This window comes from Dasypus novemcinctus, chromosome 11 (assembly GCF_030445035.2).
Source record: "Dasypus novemcinctus isolate mDasNov1 chromosome 11, mDasNov1.1.hap2, whole genome shotgun sequence".
In the NCBI taxonomy this organism is placed as follows: Eukaryota; Metazoa; Chordata; class Mammalia; order Cingulata; family Dasypodidae; genus Dasypus; species Dasypus novemcinctus.
The window spans coordinates 123,883,431-123,907,667 of record NC_080683.1 but is presented as its reverse complement, the minus strand read 5'-3'; the positions used below and the strand labels follow the sequence as shown (position 1 = coordinate 123,907,667).

At 55.2% G+C, this 24,237-nt stretch overlaps 1 protein-coding gene across 7 annotated transcripts in view; it reads right to left on the bottom strand.

The window, feature by feature from the left end:
* Positions 1-5,939: 5,939 nt before the first annotated feature.
* Positions 5,940-24,237, bottom strand: part of UTRN (utrophin) — a 437,542-nt gene continuing 419,244 nt past the window's right edge. For 5 of the 7 annotated variants that reach the window (XM_071218696.1, XM_058307593.2, XM_058307595.2 and 2 more), the window contains 6 exons: positions 17,884-18,039; positions 17,535-17,775; positions 14,754-14,856; positions 13,680-13,772; positions 10,050-10,072; positions 5,940-7,751 (listed from right to left, as the gene is read on the bottom strand). In XM_071218696.1, coding sequence (XP_071074797.1) covers positions 7,743-7,751; positions 10,050-10,072; positions 13,680-13,772; positions 14,754-14,856; positions 17,535-17,775; positions 17,884-18,039 — 625 coding nt within the window. In that variant the 3' untranslated portion in view covers positions 5,940-7,742. The remainder of the gene's footprint in view (positions 7,752-10,049; positions 10,073-13,679; positions 13,773-14,753; positions 14,857-17,534; positions 17,776-17,883; positions 18,040-24,237) is intronic. The other 2 variants (XM_058307591.2, XM_058307592.2) reach the window with 2 other exon arrangements.

The window sequence follows — 24,237 nt, the reverse complement described above, 5'->3', positions numbered from 1 at the left end:
TTATTTCTTCAAATACTTGTTCTGCCACTTTCTTTCTCTTGTCATTCTGGGGTTCCAATAATGTGTCTGTTGGTATGCTTGCTGGTGTTCGACAGGTCCTTTGGGCTCCATTCATTTTCATTCATTATTTTCCTTCTGCTCCTGACAGTGAATAATTTCAATTATCTTGTCTTCAAGTTTGCTGGCCTTTTCTTATGCCTATTCAAGTCTGCTGTTGAACTCATCTTGAGACATTTTCATTTAAAGTGCTGTAATTTGCAACTCCGAAAGCTCTGTTTGGTTCTTTTTATGATTTCTCTATTTTGTTCAAATGTTTTCATAATTTCCTTTAGTTTTTATTTTATGAATTACTTTAGTTCATGAACATATTTAAGACAGTCAATTTAAAGTCTTTGACTAATAGTTCCAGTATGAAATTCCTCAGCGATGATTTCTGGCAAATGATTTTTTTCCTCTGACTGTGCTATACTTTCCTGTTTCTTAGTGTGCTTTGTAATGTTTTTTGTTGCAGTCTGGACATCTTGAGTATTAGCTTGTTATAACTGAAAATCTAGTTCTCTTACTCCTCTTTTATTTTATTGTTGTCGTTTTTGTTGAGGGCTGGACCATCAATTTGTGACATTTCCAAACTACTTTTTTTCTCCCAAATGGGGAAGGAAAGAGAAAGGTAGGGAAGGGGGGTGGAGCACTGCCACTTTACAACTCCTCTGCTGCTTCTGTTGAGGGGGTTGGAGCAGGGGCCACCCTCAGAGCTGCGCCCCACCCACCCCCAGGGTTCTGAAGTAGCTGACCCTAAGCAGTTATCAGCAGTCAGACCACATCACCGCATCCCCCAGGGTTGTGGAAGACAAGGCCCTTGTAGCCCACTGAGAAGCCAGCCAGTGTCACCAGGAGCCTGGCCAGCAGGGCCAATGCCACCTGCCATGTGGCTGGGGACAGGGGGTGGGAGCCGCTGCCTGGAGCGTGAATGTCACCAGTACTGACGAATCTACCAGCCTCTTCCGCCTCTTCCTCCCTTGACACTGCACAGTGTTCCACAGTCCAATCAGACTCTTCCTGCCCATTTTGGTGGAGGGACCATTTCCTGGAGCTTCTGACTCCTCCATCGCTCCACAATCCTTCAGAAGGGAGTTTTTTGATGAAGAATGTGTAATTATCGTAAACAGAAGGGCACTGGGAAAAGAACTGCCCTTCATTACCCAAGAAACTAAAGGAAAAAACAGAGCAAGTGACCAGTGAAGGTGCTCTCAGGAGGGATCAAGCGCCCAACCTCAGGTCTTGCCCTCAAGACACAAGAAGAAATTTCTCTAAATACTAAGGGGAACTTTGCAAATTTTTCAGAATACAGATGCTCCATTACCAACCAAACTTTGACCCTACAACCGCTACACACCTCTTCCTAGGAGTCAAGGAACAGCAATCCCCAGCTCTCCTGACGTGCCGGCAGCACAGCAGCCCTTGGTGTAGGGATCCAGCCCCACACGGCAAACGTTGTACCAGACCCCACAGGGGATTCGTGAAATACCCTCGGTGCTATCATCAGCAGGCGGGAGCTGCTGTCCCTCAACACTCCCCTGAACAACTTGACACCCCCTAGACCCAGAGGCCAGGTCTGCTGGAAGAGACATTCGAGAAAATCACCCTTCAACCCCAATGCAAGGGGACCTCCAAGGGGCTCATTCTTGAAGTCATTTCTCTCAAGAAAGGAAGTATAAACCATTTTCAAATCACTGGTGGAAATCTCAAGTTGAGCATTCCCAGGCACCTCCAGAGCCGATGGAATCTGGAAAGGAAGAGCTTCCATCCAAGACTTCTGGATCCACCTGTAATTGGTGAAACAAGACCACGATTGTGCTCTAATCTGCATTTTCTCGTTCTTATTTTCCTGTCTTCTTTCCTCTTTTGCTGCTTTAAGGCTACCTTTGACTATGTCTCCCATGTTCTCTTTTCTTAATATCATATTTTTTGCATCTGTGGTCACACCAAGGTCGAAATCCAACAGCTAGCTACAATTTACTCAAGAGCAGGCCAAGGCAAATAGTCAAATGGACTGTTGGATTTGTGCGCATTTTCTTTTGGGGGACTCCAGCTTCTCTTTGCATCACTTCACTGTAATAAATCAATCAATTTCCTGAGCAACTGGATGCAGCAAATCAGGACTTTTCGGGTGGCAAACACCACGGAGGACAGACAATTAGAAATAAAAAACCCTACCACTTTGGCCTAGAAAAGGTGGTTCCTGTCTCCACCAAAACAATAGCCAGGACCTGCATTCCAAGGAGCCACACCTGGTGTTGTTACACATGGGCCTTCCACGGTACTGACTAGATAAGCAGCCACAGGCCTGAGTGGATGGCGGTTTGAGCAGCTTTAGCACATACCACAAATCTCCATTATTGACTGAACAAAGAAACATGAAGGGGAATCACAGGAAACAATTTTGGATAATCCGGCAATTCCTACTGGTAATTCCTGTTTCAGCAGTTCCTGTTACTCGTGGCACCTGGGAAGACATGGCTCTAAAAATGTCAGTGTGCTCTGGGCTGAGGACAGGACGAGACTGAAGGAAGACTGTCAGCTTTCCATTTATTTCTTGATCCAACCCATGCTTTCATGTACGTCTTCTTGGTTTTCAGACCGCTGAACTCTCCTTCTTAAAGTGCTTCCTCAACACTGTTTTACTATTTAGTTGACATGTTCCTAGAGTTCATAGGATTACCACCTATATATATTTGCCAAATTGGAACATATGACACTAATCCAGCATCCAAAATGTGCACGGCAGGATGTTAACAGGTAGATGCAAAAGAGCTCCGTGGTTAAGGGCCCTAGAAGTGCAGTGAGACACAGACGGGCAGATTTTAACTCGGGGTGTCTCAGATAGTGCGTGCTACGTGCACGGCCGAACTGCAAAGGACAGTAGTGCGGGAAGTCTTTCTCACCACGATTTTCGTGGGAAATACAGCTGCATCCGGCGCCTTTCTAGTGGCTGTGGTGACGGCTTCTTAGCACTTGGCCCATCCCAGTGAGGGCCGCGTGGTTGGGATGTGGTCCACAGGCGGTTGAGGCCGGGCCTTCTCTTCCTGGACTGCATCACTGTATCTGAAGCCCTTTCGGGGTCTGGCGTGCACTGCGCGTTCTCCCAGCAACCAGTCGTCCCTTGCTGACCACCACGCTTACCCACGGCAGGAGGCCGGGCTTGGTCCTCACTCCTGGCCATTCCCAAATGCCCTTTTCAGCGGTGAGCCGCCAACTCTCAAGTCAAAGCAAAATTTTCACCCTTAGTTAACCTCATCCCGTCGACCGTAAGACTCCTTAGCTTTTTATTTTATTACTTCATGGACGTTTGGGGAATCTGTCTGCAGCATGTGTCATTTTGGGCTGAGCAGCATCTCTCATGAGACGTCACTGGCGACTGCACCTGCGTGGCTAGGTGGGGAGGCGGGAGCAGGGTGCTGAGCATCGCCTGGGTGGCCGCCGAGGGCACGGAGCCTGTGAGCCTCCTGGTCTCACGTGGGCAGACCCGGCTCGACCTAAGGCCAAGGAGTGGGCAGCGCAGGGCTGCGGTGGACTCCAGGGGCCCGCTCGCGCTGGGCTGCCCTGGGGTGGTGGAATGCTCCTCAACAGCTGGAGGAGTGTAATTTTATCTTACTTTCTCTAAGTTACATGAAAGGCTATAAAAATAATGGATTTTAAGTAAAAATTTTTAAAAAGCTATTTTAATACTTCTGAAAAATGTTCTTAGAAAAGTAATTTCAAGGAACTAATTATAATTACACACCATTGCAGCTTGGGAACCCTTTCGTTTAATTACAAATTCAACATTTGTGATTTCTGGACTGAGGACAGAGCTAGGATGAGGGCAAATTGTCAGTTCATTTTTCCTAATTACCTTCACAGAAAATTCGAAAGAGCCCCCAAAATCAGCTGGCTCTAAAAAAGTCTCTGCACCCGAGCATGTGTCAGTTGCAATTATTCTCAAGTACAAAAATGATTTCACCAAACCAAAGGCCTCGAAACGAGAGCGAGCGCCAAGTGCACGAGCTGATGCCCAGCATGCAAAAACCCTCGCGTGACGGGGTCCACATGGGGCCACCGCGCCGCCCGTCCTGCTCTCCGGCCCAGGGAGGAGCCTCCCATGCAGAAATTTTCCCAGGCCGTTCACAGCACTGCCCCTTTTGCCCCATTTCCCGTCCTGCTTTGGCTTTCTCACACCGGTCCCGAGTTCTTGGGGCGTGGGCACAACATGCTGCTCTTCCCTGTTTCCAAGGATGAGGCTGGACTGTCCCGTGGGGGTGGGGCCCCTCGCCCTGGGTGGGCAGTGCTGCCTCCTCACCCCACCGGGGCAGTGGGGACCCGCAGTCCCTGGAAATGCCTGTACGTCCTTCGCGCTCCAGCTCAGCATAGACGTGAAACGCGGCGGCCGGCCCTGCACCCTCTGTACAGACGCGGTGTGCCCCGTGACGTCACAGTTTCTCCCACTCGAGGTGGCACCGCCCCCACCCTCGTAACTTGCTTTGGCCTACACAAGGCAGACCGGTGGTTGTGCACCCGTTCCCGGCGCAGGCCTTCATGTGTGATCCTGCTCGCCTGTCGTGCAAGAACACACCTGGTTAGCCTGCTGGTGGACAGGCGAGCCCGGCTGACCATCCACCCGGCCAGTGAGCCAGCCCAGCCGACAGCCAGCCCGTGACACGGAGCAAGCCTGCCTAGGGCACCCAGGCCAGCCGGCCCCCCGAGCCCTGAGCCACGGGGTGCTCCTTGAGTAGATGCTCTCGGGCAGCTCGGCTGCGGCCAGGTAACAGAGAGCACAGGTATCTGGCTCTTGGGCAGCTCAGCTGCGGCCAGGTAACAGAGAGCACAGGTAACGGGCTCTGGGCAGCACAACTGTGGCCAGGTAACAGAGAGTACAGGTAACTGGCTCTGGGCAGCACAGCTGTGGCCAGGTGATGGAGAGCACAGGTGACAGGCTCTGGGCAGCTCGGCCCTGGCCAGGTGACAGAGAGCACAGGTAACGGGCTCTGGCATGGTTTGATTGGCTCCTGACCTCCTGGCACTTAATGAACTTCGCGATAACACAGACTAACATCTGATGACACTGACATTTCCAGATTCGACTTATAGTTAAGGGTATGGTGATGGTGGGATTTTACTTACTTTCATCAAATTCTCAGCTAACAAATTTAGAAAGGCCTCTGAAAAGCTTTTCTACTACAAGAGCTAGAATATATCCAAGAACGAACTACATTCTTTAAAAATATCCACATAATAGAGAAACAACGAGGTGAAGGCTTAGTATAAAAACAACACTTATCATTTATTCTCATTTCCATTTTCAACTACCTACTGAAAAGGTTGAGAGAAACCAATAATTTCCTGGAGAATGTGAAATGTGAGAATTATTTTGATGTTTAAAATGTACGTTCATTAGAATGTATAAATTTCCTTTGTTTTAACAAACTGCATTCTTTGAAATTTTCTATTTCATGGCTCTTAACTTCAGAATCAAGTAACATTGAAATTGAAATCATTGGGTGGCTTCAAAAACAGATGTAACCTACTAGCAGAGTGGTGAAAATCTAAAGCACATTTAAAAGGCACATGGTTTCAGAGCAGGAGGCTAAGAGTGCATTTGAAATGGTAATCAACTAAGTATCAATAACCCTGGCAGATTATAACAAAAGATCAGTAGGCTTCATGGGCGTTTTTTAAACCATCATTATGATTTCTCTGTAAAGGAAATTAAGAATGACGTAGTTACATGTATGTGAGAGAAAGGAGAGAAAATGAGGAGAGAGAAGAATGGTGTGTATGAGAGAAACTGCAGGAAACTAGTTTAGATTGCTCAAGACATAGGCTCTTCTATATTTTATTTTCATAAACGTACATTCCAAGCTCACATTCTGTCAATGAACACAGCTGAGGAAGGTCAAGTCATCTTTTGTTAAAATTACTTTTATTCTGGATGAAAAATACAGCATGGAACCAGATTAGATGATGATCTGTGATTAGTTTTCTACCACATATTTCAAAAGAATTACATATTTATTTCCCCTTGTTACTGTAGTACATATATATATTATATTTTTATTTATTGTTATTTAGAAGGGTACAATGTAGTGTTTTATTTAGCTTTTCCTTAATAGCAGAATAGAGGATATTTTGCGTACAAACACAGGCAGAAAAAAATCACATATAACTTTTCAAAGTAGGAACAAGGGAGACACCGAGTCGACAGTCTGGGGAATTTTTTCTTTCACTAGGCGCCGATCCTGGGTACGAAGCGGCCTGGTAAAAGCGCTCGCCTCTGCCGGCCGCAGCCTAAAGCTAGGATAAAGCTGTCTCCAACACGGGGGCGGGGGCTGAGGTAGAACAGGGGCCACGGCCTCCTTCTTATAGAAAATACTTTTCTTCTCAAAATACCTATGCTGCAAAGAGTCTCCCTCGCCCCCACCCGCCCCACCCAGCCGAAAAGAAGAGCTCCTCTGACTCTAAGTCTCCTTCGGGCAAAATCCCAGTTCACGAGAACTCGCAGTCCTGGTGTTCGGAAAGCACGTATGCGTCAATCAGAACACATGCTTTTCACTTTCATTTTTGGTTTCTCTACATTTGGTAATTAAATAACGTTTACACTCAATCGACTGAATGTTAAACTGGAAGCTGAACCAAATACCTAATATAATGCACTCGAGGTGATTAACCACTGATTTCATTCTTCTAGAGAGACAGGGTGGCTTCTGGTAAACACCCTTCCCAATGTGCTGACCAGATAAAGGCCATAAACACCTGCTCATCCGCCGTCAGGGTGAAACGTGACATGCACGAAATTGGGGCCTGGTGCTCTGCTTTTATCGAGAAAATACCTGGGGGCTTCAAGTGTTATAAAGTTCTTGACAACACGTGAACAACGAGAAATCGGCTCGCAGGGGCCCAGACGGCGTGTGCCCTGCCTCCCCCCCGGGACTCCACTGGGCCGGGGGCGGTGGGGCCAGGTGTGGGCCTGGAGCAACACTACGCTTCACGGAGCAACCTTTGGCCAAGCGGTCTTGAGCCTAATTCTGCTTTAAGTCTCCTCTGTCGTGCGGCGCGGGACATGAAATAGAGAAATCAAGGCTTGCGCATAAAGCAATGGGAGATAAAATTCAGAAAAAAGATCCCAATGGCAGGCCGCTTAGGCCCGTAGATGTTTATCCAAATGGGCACTGAAGAAGCGAGGGGATGACGTCACCAACGCTCAAGGGCTGCTGGGAGCTGCAGCCCAGTGCCCCTCTCCGTCCGTCACGGTGGACTGAAATATATGAGCTCATCGGTTGGGCCAAATCATGAGAACGAGCGCAGGAAGTCTATTTGGTCATGAAGCCCAAGCGTTAAAAACAACAAACCTTAATGGTAAAGTCAAGGGCATGGCAGCGGGGCCAGTGCAGGGGAAGCCTGAAAGCAGGAGGGCCGCGGCCGCGCGTCCTCGTCACTCCCTGTGATTTCTGCCGTGGTTCTTGAGGAGGAGGGGGGTCAGAAGGCCGCCCCCCCCACGCCGCGCCGCCCCAGCCCCTCGCCCGGTTCCCGTTGCATAGAGGGAGAAGGAAGCGGCCGGCGCGGTTGCTGGAACGAGGCAGCCTTGGCTCTTCGGTCGCCGTTCTGCCCTCTGGCGCCTCCCGGGGCTGCGCAGTGTCTGGCCGGAGGGAACGCGGCACTGGCACCGGCTGGCAGGGCCACCTGCAGTGGGACAGGCTGGCGGCGGGGCCTCACATGGCCTGCGGGGCAGAGAACGTCAGGGGCCTGCCCGGCCAGGGCTCCTCAGGACCCCCCAGGCCTGCCCGCGCCCCCGGGTCCCGCTCCCCCCACCCCCCAGGCCTGCCCGTGTCCCCAGGTCCTGCCCCACGGCCTCAGGTCGCCCCCTGACCACACCTGCAGCCTGGGCGCGGGGCCGGGACCCCCACCAGGCCGGGGCCTCAGGGAGCTGCAGCGTCACCCGCCCGGGGCCCGCCTCCCTCACACAGGCCCCTGCCTGGGATCCTGGCCACCGAGGCTCGCGGGGAGCAGCACAGGCTCCTCAGGCCTCCCGCTCGCTCCCCCAGGGCCCCAGGCGCCGCGCCCTGCCAGCCCCACGCTTTCCTCTCCACCCCCACGGCGGCCCCACCCCCTCCCACAGCGGCCCCACCCCTCACGGCTGGCCCCACCCCCTCCCACGGCTGCCCCCACCCCCTCCCACAGCGGCCCCACCCCCTCCCACGGCTGCCCCCACCCCCTCCCACGGCTGCCCCCACCCCCTCCCACGGCTGCCCCCACCCCCTCAGCTGCTCCTCCTAACCCCCTCAGGGGCTCCCGCCCCCTCCCACTGCTGTTCCCACACCCCCCACAGGTGCTCCCCCCACGGCTGCCCCCCACCCCCTCCCACAGCGGCCCCACCCCCTCCCACGGCTGCCCCCACCCCCTCCCACAGTGGCCCCACCCCCTCCCACGGCTGTTCCCACCCCTCACGGCTGCCCCCACCCCCTCAGCTGCTCCTCCTAACCCCCTCAGCGGCCCCCGCCCCCTCCCACTGCTGTTCCCACACCCCCCACAGCTGCTCCCCACCCCCTCAGCTGCTCCCCACACCCCCTCCCACGGCTGCCCCCCACCCCCCACGGCTGCCCCCCCCACTCCTCACACATCCCGTACGACTCTTTCTAGGCCCTCTGTCTGGCTTCTGGCTTCCAGAACATTCTCTCTCCCCCTAGGAAGCACCCCCGCCCTGAGGCTCCTGTGCTCAGGCTCGGGACGCCCCCCTGGAGGTGTCGTCGCCCCCTTCCTCACTCCCTGAAGAGGAACGGCTCACGGCACCCCGCCGTCCACGCAGAAGCCCTGTCCAGCTCTGGGCCAGCCCCCAGCAGGCCCCCCCTCCAAGGACCCTCACCTCCAGCCCCAGGGGCCCCTCAGCTCCTCGTCCGGCCCCGCCTCCCCAGGGCCTCCCCTCCCACTGCAGCCTCTTCCCCAGCACCCACCCTCACCCATCAGGACCAACCCCGGCCTCTGCCTCACTCCCCGCCTGAGGCATCTGCCCCTCCGTCTGCCCCAGCCGCCTTGCTCCTGCCTGGAAGGGGCGTCCTTGCCGGGACCCCCCTAGGAGCTGGGACCCCTGGGTGCTGGGACCCCTAGGACCTGGGACCCCCGGGTGCTGGGACCCCCAGGTGTTGGGCCCCCCCGAGTGCTGGGGCCCCTAGGAGCTGGGACCCCGGATGCTGGGACCCCTAGGAGCTGGGACCCCTGGGCACTGGGACCCCCGGGTGCTGGGATCCCCTGGGTGCTGGGACCCCTAAGAGCTGAGACCCCTGGATACTGGGACCCCTAGGAGCTGGGTCCCCTGGGCACCGGGACCCCCCAGGTGCTGGGACCCCCTGGGTGCTGGGACCCCTAAGAGTTGGGACCCCCAGATGCTGGGACCCTTAGGAGGTGGAATGCCCTGGATGCTGGGACCCATAGCCTCATCCCCCAGGGTCGGTCCCCTCAGTGGCCTTCGATGCCGCCCGGCGACCCCCCTCCTCTTCGCCCACCCACCCCCCGGCCCCCCTCGGGCTCCCCGACGTCCCGCACTGCCACCCCCCACGCGTCTTTCCCTCCAGGGCTGGAGGTGCCGCCTGTGCTGCCAGCTAAGTCCCCAAGCGCCGGCCACCGAGGCCACCCGCCCAGAGCGTCCTTGGCGAGGAAGGGAGTCCAGGGGCAGGCGCCACCAGAGCCCTGCCTGGCCACGTCCTCCCTGACACCCAAAGGGGACAAAACCCTCGTGGAGGCAGTGGACGCTCTCCAGGTGTGCAGGGAACGCAGGACACGGCGCGAGGACATGGGATGGAGGCGTGGCCGTGGACCCCGGGTGCGAGGACACACGAGATGGAGGCGTGGCCATAGACACCTGGAGCGAGGACACGTGGATGGAGGCACCGCCTGGCCACGACCAGCACAGCTGTGCCCGCCCACCCAGGACTCCTCGCTGCAGGGTCTAGCGCACGCGTGTCAGAATAAACACACGACCGCCGAGCGGCAGGTGCCCCTGCGCCCCGCCCGCGCTGACTCACCTGCGGCCTGCTGGGGAGATCTGCTGCAAGAGAAGAGAGGAGGGTCAGTGGGGCCGGGGCAGGGGAGCTGGGCGCGGCCAAGAGGGCTCCGCGGGGGCTGCCCCTCCCTGCAGGGCCTCGGACCCCCGGCCTCAGGATGCTGAGTCACCAGCGTGGGCAAAACAAGTGCCGGCCTGTCCAACGAGTTCACGGTAAAAAGCGTGGGGCAGCAGTGAGTTGTCCAAACCCCCCCCCCCCAATTCCCCTGTAAACCACACCGCGGAGGGCTCGGGGTCAGCCCAGGGCGAGGCCTGCAGGCAACGGCGGCCCGGCCAGGGAGGAGGGGGTGTGCCCCTGGGCCTGCCAGCCTGGGCGGGGGGCAAGGAAAGGGCACCAGCCCCGCACCCTCCCGGGTGCCGGGCCAATCACAGCACCCTGTCGGGCCCTGTTTTGGGGCGTCAGAGCACGGCCCCTTCCTCCTCACCCACACCAGTCCAAGGCCCCTGCACCCCTCCTGCCTCGGCTGCACGCCCCAACCACCCCGACAGCCCACCCGAAAGGCAACCTCTGCTCCGGCCACACGAGCCCCCTGGGGCCACTGGCCAGCCCTGGGCCTCTCGCCTCGTTTTGCTGGGCTGAGAAAGAAAACGTAAGGCCCCGTGGTGGGGGGGGGGGCAGGGGGTGTGGAGTAGCCTGGGGGGAGGGCGTCCTCGGCTCCGCCAGGCCACCCGCAGGCCAGGCAGCAGGATGGCCGAGGGCGCCACTCGCACCCGCTCCCGGGTCTCGCGGGTGAGTGGCCAGGCCCGCGCCCTCGTCCTGAAGGAGCGGTTATGCTTCTACTCCAAGCACAGCCAGAGACAAACCCGGCCCAGAAGTTTAGCCCATTTTGCTTCAAACCAACTCTTGTAAACGGCCAGCTTTTCATCAGATAGTAGGAGGCTCTGGAGCCCCCATGAATAAACCAGAAGATTTTGAAAGGGAAGCAGGAAATCCTTGCACTCCAGTAGGTTTTGAGAAGCAGGTGAAAGTCACTGAAACTCAATACAGCAATTCAGAGTGAATAAGCCCGAGGGTCAAAAATAATTTTAAAAGACATTCCTGGTCTATGAGGGAAAAGCACTGGACTTACTACCCACACTCGATACATTTAAATGACCTAAATAAAAACAAAACTGGCAAAAGGCTTTACACGCAAAAAAAAGAAAAAAGGTTAGAGTGGAAATTTCAGTATGCAACTTAGTTAGCAGGCAGCAAAATTAAATTCCCTTCCTTAATTCTTCACCAGGAAGAGACAGATGTATCCACCTCTCTGCTCTGAGGTTCAGTGTAAATAATAAACGACGTTAAAGGCCGTGGCTCCAGGATGCTAGCAGGCCAACTGGGACAGGAGGTCAAGACAGCGGAATTCTAACGTAGTATGTGTACCAGGACACAGAGGCCGTATAAAAAAGCCCTGTGTAAGTGGGCAATCGCACAGTTAGCATTTATGACTACAGTGTTTCGTTTTCATTCCAGGATTGCCAAGAATGGCCATTCACCTACGGCCACACCAATGCTCACGCCACAAGGGGGCATGCAGACCAAGTCTGCGCGTGGGGGACGAGGTCGTAAAGCTCTCCTTAGCTCAGGGGCTGGTGGGAGGGTGCCAATCATTTGCTCAGAAAAATCCTCCTGAGGTGGTCAGCTCGGCCAACACGAAGGCTTACTAAAGTATCTGCTTGTCGAGCAGAGGGCACCAAAACAGATGGGTACGCTAGAATCTTCTGAGTCCTACCTGGGCAAACCCCAACAACTACACCTTCCCGATGACCAAATGGGCGCATTCATTCATTCAATCCAAAACACGCTGGGCCCGTGGGTAGATGAGGTGCTCATTTCTACTCTGCATCAGTATTTAAAAGGTTTAATAATTTTAAGCAGAATTTAAAAATAGGGCCATGCTTTTAAACATGCAAAGGAAGCTGTGGATTTCTATGGGAAGCTGTCCCTACCCAGAGTTTTTATATTATCAAAGCAAAATAAGGCACGTCAATACTAGGACAAACCAAACCCAAACTAACAGCAGAGCAGCAGAATCCCAAAACACTGGCCTCTAAGCTTCCAAGAGTTCTAGAATACATTGCTCATTTCTTCTGTGGGATATGCTTGCACTCTTCACACTCACACGACTAATAAAGCTCACACAGAGCAGTCAATTTGCCTGTATTTGTGAATATACAAACCTCGGCTATGTGTGTGCGGCAGCGCAGGGCCCTGTTACCCACCTCGCGTCGCGGAGCCTGGCAGGATCTGCCTCTGAAGATGCGAGCTCTTCTCAAGAGCCGGCAAGGCACGTGTGAGCGAGCGTGTACACCCATGCACGTTTGCAAGGGTGTGCAGAGGTGTGCACACCATGGGCTTAGGAAAGCATATGTACAGGGGTGTGCACACACGTGGAGGCACACGTGTGCATGTGCGCTCGCTTTTTGGGTGGTGGGGATGGGGAGTGGTCTTCAGTAAATATGATTCAACCAACAGAAGCAGTCAAGTAGCATGAGAGATGCTAATCTGGGAAGTGACACATTTGCAAATATGTAAGTAAGTATATTTATGTGCTTGTGGATATTATAATAGACAGTTCAGGCAGATACTCCAGAAAAATGGGGAAAATCATTTTCTAAAACAGTTGTTCTCACTTCTTGCTAATGATGGTATTTTTCAAACTGTACAGGGGTATCAAATGAAAGACAATTTCTAATGAAAACAATCTCATTTATCTAATTTCTAATTTCTCATTTATCTAATTTCTCCTCGTTTACACTGGTATTTTCTGGGGGTGAGACGAGCGGTGGTGAGATGACATACGCCGGGGCCGGGTGAAGTCCACACCCCAGTTAGAAACGCACTGAAGCCTCATGCCTGAAGGTGTGGGCCGGCTGTAAAGAGGACCATTGGAAGAAGTTCTTTTTAAAATTATCAATAATATATTCATATTCTTTAAAAAACTGTTTAAAGCATAATTGGGGCATTAACTAGTATCTCTGTATATAAAAGAAAACTGTTTCTGTTTGAAGTGTTTTAGTGGAGACTCGGCAGAAATTGCAAGGTAGAAAGATGCTGAAGGCAAACAATGGAGAGAAAACGGTAAACACGAATCACTACGTGATGCCCCTGCACTTTGACTGTTGGGTGGTTTCGGGCTCTTGTTTGTTAATATGGAAAACGCACAGCGCCATTGCCTGTGATGCCTTAAATTGTTTGGCCTTTATACAATGACTACTTTTATTTCATGGTAAAAGAAACCAGCAGGGGGAAAATAAAAGAGGAAATCCGAAAATAATCCCTTTTGCACTCAAATCTGATGACAACAGAGAATGACAGAGAAAGAGAAGAGGGGGAGTTACACGCCACGCCTGCGTGGCATGCCACTGAAAGCGCTTTGAAGAAATGCGCAATCTCGCAAAGCTTCCACGGAGGGGCTGCATCTTAGAGCGGACCTCCCCTGACGCGCCTTCACTCGCGCTCTCACGAGGCCCACTGAGGTCTCAAGGGGCAGGGCGCTGTCGCCGCGTCCCAGGCTGACCGTCCTAACGTTGGGTTTCGCTATCTCAAGGAGGGCGACAGCACCCTGTGGACGGAGGGGCCGGGTGGCGGGTGGCGGTGTGTACTCACGGCAGGAGGCTGGGAAGGCGCTGCTGATGTGCTCCATCACCTCCGCAAGTGCAGTGCTGCCATCCGGCGGGGGGGCCAGCGGGTCCTCGGCTGCTGGGGGAGCGACAAGGACAGAAGGCTGGCGTTAGTGCCCAGCGTGCAGGACGGCGAGGAGCGCCCCCCACGCACGGGTGAGCCAAAGGTGATTTGCTGATTACGTTTAAGCAATTGAAACGCGCTGCTGTGTGTGTAGGAGGAACGCATGTTTCGGGGCAAATACAAGAGTGAAAATTAAGTTAATGGAGTTATACTATTTTCCTGTATTATTTGGAAATCTGCTATTTTGTATTTTGAGTATTTTTCATATAAGAAAAATATTATACCAATCTCTTTCTTTTTGGAGCCTTCAGCCTAGGCTAGTTTAACCTGCCACAGAAGTGGAAATATCTTACAAGATACATTTTAACTGAATGTGTTTTTTTCCCAAAATGAATTATTAAAATAATTCTCAAAAATTTTTGAAAAAATATTAATGCTTCCGTTCTTTTCGTGATTAATGTACCTAAAATATCCCACAGGTTAATCTGGTTAAAGCGAGTGGCCTCAGAAAATTCTAGAACTTGAATTTCACCAATCACGAAAGGCCTTTCGGAATGTCCCCTTCCCTGAGCGCCCACAGTAGGGAGGCAGGAGGGAGGGGTCTCAGGCCTCTGGGGCGAGGGGCCCTCGAAGACCAGGCAGAGAAGACCATAAACCTGGGTAGATTATTACGTTCTAAAAAGGCCAAACATGAAACTGTAGGGACAGGGGATAAATCACCGAGAAAAGATTATTCTTAAGGCTGATGGAAAGTTAAAAAATACTCCCTCGTCCTAAAAGCACCTTTCGCCAACATTCAACCCACTACGATGCGTTAAAACAATTGTGTTCCTCTTCCCAGTCTAAAATAGTTCTTTCTAATGTCGTCGGCATGGATTTGCAGGCACTGGAGGACTCCGTTCCTTGAGGCTAGAAAGCACCAGCGTGTGAGGGCGCCAGTGAGGACCCAGAGCGGAGAAGAGGCCCACCCCAACCCCAGGGGAGATGGGCACCCACCTGGCTGGTGGGGGTGGGGGGCGGGGTCCAGCGGGTAGCTCAGCGCCGAGTGCTGCGGGGAGGCCCAGGGAGAGACGCCGTTGACTTGGGAGTCGGCCTCGGGCTGGAATCACGTCCAAAGGAGAAAGCGAGAAATGGTTCACGTACCTGGTAAGGCAGGCGTCTCCGCCTCACCCCCACCCACCCGCGACGGCGGATCTCAGCGGGTTCTCTGCCTTTGGACCCTTTTGAACACATCTCCCAAGCAGCTGGCTGCGTCCGAGCACTGGCCGGAGCCCCACAGGGAACCCCCTCCTGCCTGCGCTTGAAGGCCTCGGCTGGACACACCAAAAGGGGCATTTGTTGCGTTTCATCCGTCGAGTTTTCTCTCCGTTAGTTCTATGTCAGCCAAGTGAATTTACAAACCCGTCATCCATGTGAAAACATTAGCCCTGCTGCTGCCCCAGTCAACGCCTCCGATTTCAGCATGGCAGCCCATATTTAAAGGCAGCGTTGGAGAGTGGCCGTGGTGCTCAGGCCCATGGGTCCACCTGGCCCAGGTGTGGCGTCCAGTCGTTGGTCAGGCAAGCACTGACTTGATTGTTACTGCGAGGACATTTCATGGATGTAAATCCTAAGCTGGTTGCATCTATGGCTGAAGACATCTACAATCACCTGAGGAGATGCCTTCAAAAATGAGAGACATCTCCTCAATCAGGCTGAAGGCCTCAAAAGGAGAAGTGATGACTCCAGCAGTCAGAAGCAAGAATTCCCGTCTCGATTTCAGCCAGCCCACTTCTCCTGGGGAACCCGTCAAAACCGTCATCAGAGTTCCCCGCTGTGGCCTGCCCTGCAGAAGTTGGACTTGTGTCTCCCCCGTCACCTCGGGACAATTTTTAGAAAAATCTCATACTACTCACCGTGTCCCTCGAGAGCCCTGACAACTCAGTGGTTAGTAAATGGTTCTGGATGCCTATGGCTTGGGTTCAGATTCCAACTCTGTTCATCAAGAGCTGAGTAGTTCCAGGCAAATTCCAGACCTCCTGTGCCCTGATTCTTTATCTACAAAATGGGGATGAAGATCGTATCTGCCCCAAAGCCTTCTGTGACAGGTGAGAATCTGAATTTCCAAAGCAGTTAGAACATGGCCTGGCACATAATAAGCCCTTCGTAAACACACAGATCCTAAAGGCACAGTCTGTAAACGCACAACTCTTCAAAATGGTGACAATGCATAGATGGAGAGACAGTCGAATCAGAACGTGTGAGCTCTTGTTCAAGGACGTAGGAGTTACGTTGTTTTGGTGTGTCTTTTTCCATTAAATCCTTATTAGTTGAAGTCTGGTGGTTTTGGCCAGTTTTTGCTATCAGAGCTGAAGCTTCCACCTCCTTCTGGCATCGATTCTACATCATTAAGGAGAGATAAAAGGGCTTTCCTGTGGCGGCCCGAACCGTTTAGACATCAGCCACCTCCGAAAGCATCGCTGTGCGATTCCAAAGCCGTGTGTGCTGCCGGGCAGCTGGCCAATGGGATGGAGAGGGGGAGGGCAGCCAAATAAAAGCTTCCAGAAAATTCCTTCTTCAATGGCCTAAGAAAGCACTGGGTTGGCAACACTGACACTTCATAGTCCAAATAAGCTATTTCAAGAGAACAGCGCGTCCTGACACAGGCCCATTCAGAAACGTGGGGTCCACGACACAAAAGACGTTTTCCAACACACGTGCTGGGGCCTGAGGTTCAAAGCGCACATGCAGAGGACTTCTAGAAAACCAGCCCCAGGCCATGAGAGCTATGACTCTGTCACTGTGCAGAAAGGTGTGAGTGTGAACTCTGAGAGACGGAGAAAGGTGTGTGCGCAAACTCCAAGGAGTGACGGAGAAACACGTGTGTAGGTCTAAGGAGTGACAAAGGTGTGTGTGCAAAATCCAAGGAGTGGCAGAGAAAGGTGTGTGTGCAGCCTTCAGGGGAGGCAGAGAAAAGTGTGTGTGCAAACTCAAAGTGTGTGCATGAGCGCTCTAGGAATGATGAAGGTGTGTGTGTGCAAACTCTAAGAGTGATAATGGTGAGTGTGCAAACTCTAAGGGGTGTCAAAGAAAAAGATACAGGTGCCCTATTCTGCAGTACAGAGGTCAGCCAGCTAAGAAGAGAGGAAGCAGGGAGGATGGGGGGGGGGGAGGCCGGGGAGAGGCTGGACAGGAGGGCCTCACTCAGCCAGGGCAGGCTTCACTCTGTGTAAACACGCATACAGGTAAGCATCATGATTTAAATTTGACTTCGTATCAGGTAAGTTTGACAACACCTGCCATAACACAGCCCAGTGCAGGCCCAAGTAACAGCACATTAAAACCAGCCACCTGTTACTTAATCTCTTGAAAATGGAGCGGCCCCTGGGGACCGTGTTCTCAGCTCACGGGAGGACCTGCCAGCCAGCAGCGCTGGCCTCATCTCCTAGGTGTTTCCCAAATGCAATTCACACAGGTAAGCTACGGAGGCTTTAGCCTTAAACTGTTCAGATAGGTGAGTGTAAGAGGGCTGGGAAATCCTCACCTTAAGAGAGCATCATGAGTAAGCAGGGCACACGCTCTGTGCCGTTTAGGACGTAATGCCTGTGTTTGGAAAGGGGTTTCTAGGCCCATCTGCTTCACCTGTGAGGTGAGGCACCAAGTGATCTCTGTGCTGGGGGCACTTCCAGCCCAGGGACTCCAAGCTGGAGGCCTGTGGCCCCCTGTGCACCTGGGAGGGGCAGGCGGCAGCTGCGCACCTGGAGGCGCTCCGGGGGCCCGCGGGGGCAGCGCTCTCACCTGCTCCAGCAGCTGCCGCAGCCGGTGGAGCTGCGACTCCAGCTGTTTATTGTGATCCTCGAGGATCTGCATCCGCGCCTCCAACCGCCCTTTGTGCTGGCGGAGGAGCTTGGCCTCCGCTATCAGCTCTGAGTCCTCCGACGTGTGATGGGGGGACGCCGCCGAGTCGGGGGGCGAGCCTCCGGGGAGCCCCCGCCGCAGGTGCTGCTCCTTCAGCTGCTCGTACTCCACCTGCAGGCCCCTGGGAGCAGCAGGACACGGGCTGGGGCCCCAGGGCACCGGTCGGAGCCCCGCCGTCACCCCGGGGGGGCCAGGTGGGCCCAGGGAGCGCCCGCGCGGGGGGCCGCACCTCTGCTCCTCCTCCAGGTCGGCGATGACGCGCTCCAGCTCGCCGCGCTCCTCCCGCTCCACCGCCCGCAGGATCTGCACGGGGCTCTGCGGCTGGCTGGCGGCCTCGCCCCCCAGCGTCTGGCAGTACTGCTGGATGAGGGCGTGCTCGTCCTCCCTGCGGGCACACGCGGGCTGGGGCTGCGCGGGGGCCTGGATCGCGGCCAGGCCCGCAGGCCTGGGCCCAGGGCCGCACCCCCCATCCCCGCCGCCCAAGGCCTCCGCACCCCCCCCACCCGTCCCCCCTCCCCTTCCCACCCCCTCCCGGCAGTCTCCCATCCCCACCACCCCCACGGCCTCCGCATTCCCCCCATCCCACCCCCCGCAGGGCCTCCCCTCCCCCCACAGTCTCCCATCACCACTACCCTCCCATCAGTCTCCCATCCCCACCACCCACCCCCCTCTGCCTCCCCTGAGGAACTCCAGGGACAGGCGCATCCCGCATCCCGGATGGGCATCCACACACAACACATCAGAAGTTGTCTCTCAGAAGCTATGCATCTCAGAACCTCTAAGGACGTTTTACTCGCAGGGGAAATATAAATGCAGCACAAGACTTAAAGCGCTGCTGTAAAAGGTACCACAGTTAAAACCAGCCACAGACTGTGGAAGAGCGGGTGGAAGAGCGCTGGTTGACAATCTGATCCCGGTTCACGCCTGGATGCCCATAACCCACAGGCCGGGGCTGGGAGCACCCGCGCTCCTGTGTGAGCGCCCAGCCCACGTGATCGTTGTGGGTACTTGTCAACATCTACAGGTGTTTTACTAGATGTTACTAGCCTGTTATTCTAGGATCAATCTCGCTGCATGGTTAGTGAGGGCGAAGGGCAGGGTAAAGACAGAGCGACGTAGAGAAAAGACCAGAGTAGAGAAATTAGAGGACTGAGTATCCAAATAGCAGAGGAAGAGCCTCTACAGTGGTGCAGAGAAATCTTAATATTCTAAGGATAAAGGAAGCATCGCAAGCGTCCAGGCAGAAATCAAAACAGAGCCGTAAACCAGCTGTGGAGGAGAAGGGCACGGCGCCCAGCTCTCCACATCATCCGTCACCAGGCCAATCGGGAGGCGCGGGCAGGAGGGTCCCCTGCCAGCAGAGCACGGCGTCCACGGAGCAGGTGAGGAGCCGGGAGGACAGCGCAGGACAGAGACCCAGGACGGCCTCCGAGGCAGGCTGACCCCGATACGCACAGGTACTTCTGGACCTCCGTGACCAGCAGGCCAGCAGGAAGTAACAAAGCCTCGAGGCACGAGTTTAAGAGAGAAAAGGAGAGGCCCGCGAATCTGCTCTTCCCAAATGTGCGCCGCGCAGAACCTCAGGATGCGGCCGTATTTGGAAATAGGGACTTTGCAGGTGTTGAGTTAGGGGTCCTCGGGATTAGGGGGGCCCAGCTAGCGACGGGTGTCCTAGAAGGGGGGATTTATACCCCAGGGAAGGCGGACCCGCCAGGGAGGCCCCTCTCCGCCCATTCAGGGGCGACCCCGCCAGCATACCCACTTCCCGCCCCCAGAACCAGGGGTCAGCTGCTGCTGGTGGGAGCCAGCTGGGTGTGGGCTTCCCGCAGCGACGCCCGGACGGGGCTGAGACAGCGAGTCACCCGGAAACATGGCCCTTCGCTGTCCCAGGGGTCCCCGGCGAGGTCGGAACCCCGAGCCTGCCAGACCCACGGACACGGGGCCTGAGCCTCAGGCACTGCAGGCAGCACCTAAGCCGAGCAGTCCCCAAGCCTGTGACCTCCAGGGCGACACCACGGCACACAAAGGCCTAAGCCGAGCAGTCCCTAAGCCCGTGCCCTCCACGGTGACACAAAGGCCTAAGCCGAGCAGTCCCCAAGCCCGTGCCCTCCACAGTGACACAAAGGCCTAAGCCGAGCAGTTTCCAGGCCCGTGCCCTCCACGGCACACAAAGGCCTAAGCCGGGCAGTCCCCAAGCCCGTGCCCTCCACGGTGACACAAAGGCCTAAGCCGAGCAGTCCCCAAGCCCGTGCCCTCCACGGTGACACAAAGGCCTAAGCCGAGCAGTCCCCAAGCCCGTGCCCTCCATGGTGACACAAAGGCCTAAGCTGAGCAGTCTCCAAGCCCGTGACCTCCACGGCGACACCACGGCACACAAAGGCCTAAGCCGAGCAGTCCCCAAGCCCGTGCCCTCCATGGTGACACAAAGGCCTAAGCTGAGCAGTCTCCAAGCCCGTGACCTCCACGGCGACACCACGGCACACAAAGGCCTAAGCCGAGCAGTCCCCAAGCCCGTGCCCTCCACGGTGACACAAAGGCCTAAGCTGAGCAGTCCCCAAGCCCGTGCCCTCCATGGTGACACAAAGGCCTAAGCCGAGCAGTTTCCAGGCCCGTGCCCTCCACGGCACACAAAGGCCTAAGCTGAGCAGTCCCCAAGCCCGTGCCCTCCACAGTGACACCACGGCACAGGGAGCAGGAGGGCCACGGAGCACCGCGCGTCCCCCGGGGCTCTCCTCGATGCACAGGCACTGCCGTGGCCATCGGCACTACCGTCTTAAGCCAAGGTGTCTGCGGGGGAGTGGAGCCAATCTTCACAAAAGCTGGAATTTACAAGTATTTTTACGTAGTGTACAATTTCAGGCTTAGGTGGGTTTTAGAGATTATGAGGCCGGGACGTTGACGATGACGTAATGACACATCGCGATCACCGCCCTGAGCGCCAGGAGGGCCCGACGGCCGGAAGGGAAATGCTGCAGAAGGTCAGCGGCCCGACCACCCCTGGGCCGGACGCAGGGCTCCACCCCGATGCCACGCGGTCACCCTGCTCGGCCACAAAACGAGTATTCACGGGCCTCTGGGAAGCGGGCCAGGCTAAGTAAAAGCACCGCGGTTTCCTCCTCTTAGCACTGCCACCAGCCTCCCGCCCGTCCTTCGTCCTGAAGTGGGTGGGAGCAGCGGGGGGGCGTCCTGTGCCTTGTGCCAGGACTCACGGGCTGTCCTCCTGGACCCTGTTCAGTGTCACTCACGTGAGACCCCGGGGAGCAGCAGCCCCAGACTGGTCCAGGGCGCAGAGGCCGCAAGCCCGGCTCCCGGGGAGGGGCGTCCACAGCACGGGGGCCACTGGCCGGTCAGCACCGGGGGCGAGGAGAGCCCAGGGGACAGCCCTGGGTCCCCACCACTCCACCAGGATTATTTAGAGGGGGACACCTTCATTTTCACTTGGTTCAGTCTAACCAATTAACACCCGTCAAATGCAGGTTGGATGTACTTACATATTTTCTAATACACATTAAATACATACAATAATTTCTATAGTTTTTTGAATTATCCGTGTCCAACCTATGAGCATCTCATGTAGTCTGCTTTGGGGAACCACTGCCCTAGGCAATACGAAAATACACATTTTTGCAAACATTCAAATATTCTCCTTTCCACTTTCTACTGCATCACTGGAGGCCAGCATCCAGCAAACCTCACTGCGATGGGGACGGGCAAGGGGCCAGGTCCATGCCGTACCCCAGGAGGGCACCCCTGGAAGTGACAGGGCCACGTGACAGGTGGCGGCAGGGACAGTGGGCAGCCCCCGGCAGAGAATCTGTGGCCACAGAGACCCCCGGCACAAGTCGGACCCCGCCCCGCCCCTCCCTCTTGAGGTGACCCCTCATCTGAGGAGCATGAGGGCTCGGTGGGCTCGGGCGAGCGCCAAGCTTGTGACCTCTGCAGAGGCCACTCCGGCGCGCTCTGCCACGTGGACGATGATTTGGAGCGGGTCAGCGTTACTGGGCCACGAGAGTAAGACCCAAACCGGCTGACGGGGCCCTCCCTTGAACAAACTGGAAATCACTGTTTCACTTGGTTCAAAGGACAAACAGGTCATCCCGGAACCTAAAGCCGTCGCCCCACCCAACGGGGCGCACGGAGACCCCAGCCCACTACAGGGCTGGTTCTGGCAGCACGCCCTCACCTGCCGGGCCGTTCAGGGGACCAGCAGCGCACAGCTCTGCACCCGCCGCCTTCACATCTGGGGGCTGGTTTGGGGCACAGCTTGGGGGCGTTTTCCCGAGGGGCACGGCCACCGTGTGGACAGGAGAGCGCCCGCACGCGCAGGGATGCGACCGTGGAGGGCACAGAACCTCAGCTGTGAGCTGTGGCACCCCTTAGAGGACGCCAGCTCCTAACCGGAGCCACTGCCCGGGGGCCTCGTGCCACCACCGCTTTAGGGCAGCGGCTCCCCTTGCCCTCTTCACGTTCTAGTGCGCCCTGCGCTACACCTGCAGCGGGATGGAGCGCGGGGGCCACGTGCAAAGCTCCAGCCTCAAGACAGAGCGCCTGCCCTGCCCGCAGCAGCCCGCGCCTTGCTGCTCCGAGGCCACACTGGCCACCACTGGCCGCATGGTGTCCAGACGGTGCACGGATGCTTTAGCCGGCCCCCCTCCCTCCCCTTCCCTGGCCATCTGAGCAACTGCTGCTGTCCACTCCTCCTCCCGCTGGCTGCTCCTCCTCCCGTCACTCCTCCCCACGTGGGCCTGCTGCTCCCCCTCTTCCCGCCGCTCCTCCCCACGTGGGCCTGCTGCTCCCCTCCTCCCGCTGCTCCCCCTCCTCCCACTGCTCCCCCTCCTCCCACCGCTCCTCCCCACGTGGGCCTGCTGCTCCCCTCCTCCTGCCGCTCCTCCCCACGTGGGCCTGCTGCTCCCCCTCCTTCCTTCCCATGGAAGGCGACACAGGCACAGGTCGGGGTGGGTGCAGGGCTGAGGCGGGGGCTGCTGTTCCACCAACCACGGGCGCCCTGGCCACATCTGTCCTTCCCCCACGAGCACCCAGCACCCGCGCTCTGGACCCACGTTCGGGGCAACAGCCACACCCAGGCCCAGCACTGCGCTGGCCGTGCCGTGAGGGCCGGCGGTTCTGAAGGCCAGACTTCGGCAGGTGCCCGGGGCCTCGCTCGAGGCGCTCCCTGATTACTGTGGTTGAGGACTCGTGGGCCGGCGTCCAGGGAGGCCTTGCTGAGCGGGAGCTGGAGCCGTGCTGGCCGCGCCACCCGAGCACAGCAGCGGCCAAGGGCACAGGCAGCAGAGTGGGGAGCGCGCTGGGCCGTGGTTACCGCCATTTACTTGTAAGTGTGTGTAAACTACCATTCAGGAACGGCTGGACTGAACCCCCAGCTCACACGCTCCCTGCAATTTTAGCCATCGGCTTTCTGGGGCCAGTCTGAGTGGGTAGGTGTTCGATAATTAGTTAGATGAATGAATGAGCTAATATACTTGATGACAGTATATTAAAATGTATTCAGCTGCTACTCATTGATTTTTTCCCCTTTTCTCAGTGCTAAATTTAAATATAAATAGTGTGCATTCTAATTTGAAAATAGGATATACTGAATTACAGCATAAGCTTTATCTGTTCACAGACACGTTTTGAAGAAGCAGGGTTTGGTCTTCATCATCATTGCTTCACTGAATCCTTTGGCTATCGTCAACCATGGTGGGGCTACGCTGATTTAGGAGATGTTCAAACTATTTAAGCACTTTATATGAAATGTGTATTAATGGGTTAGTGTGAAACAAGTATTTAAGAAGATTTTTCTGTCTTGATTTGGGAACTGTCTCAACTCATAGTCCATGAATAATAATGCAGAAATCACTACCATGTTATTAGAAAACACTAATGTGCTATGCTTGAAATTAAAATTGGAAAACCTCCTGAGAACTTCTATCAGTTTAATGGTAAATAACACAAATTTTTAAAATGTTTAAAAATTGAAAGCATGCTTGAGGGCTGCCAGCCTGCCTCTGCCCACGGGCTCAGTTCTGGCAGACGCCCAAGCACCGCGTCCCCCCAGCTGCCCACAGCTCCCCGCCACACCAAACCCCCAGGCTGCACACACGAGGCCCACACACGGAAAAAAGAAGGAAACCTTCCGAAAGCAAGATGACATGCAACAGGTGGGGAAGAAAGAAAGAAAGAAACAATCTGTCTGGACAGCTTTTTAAAAAGTCTGCGAATGTCAAGGCTTCGTGTAGTTGCTAATAAAATAAAACACTGGCTGGGGGGTTAACAGTTTTCAAGGGTGGGATGAGCCTGAGCACGTACGGAACAAAAAGTGTTACAAGCAGGGATTATGGCGATGTTAGCAAGTGGAGAGAGGCTTCTACAGACAGCACGTGCGCTCTGTGGAATTGCATTGATCTATCAGACACCTGGGATGAGTGTGTGCATACACCTGTTGTTAAGAAGAGGACGGAGGAACCTGCTTTTCCTGGGGCATTTTGGTGAACAGCAGTAGGATTTCTCCATTACTTAGATGAAAAGAAGTAAATAAACATGGCCAATTTCTCTTCCCACACTTGAAAGCGTGCAGTCTAGG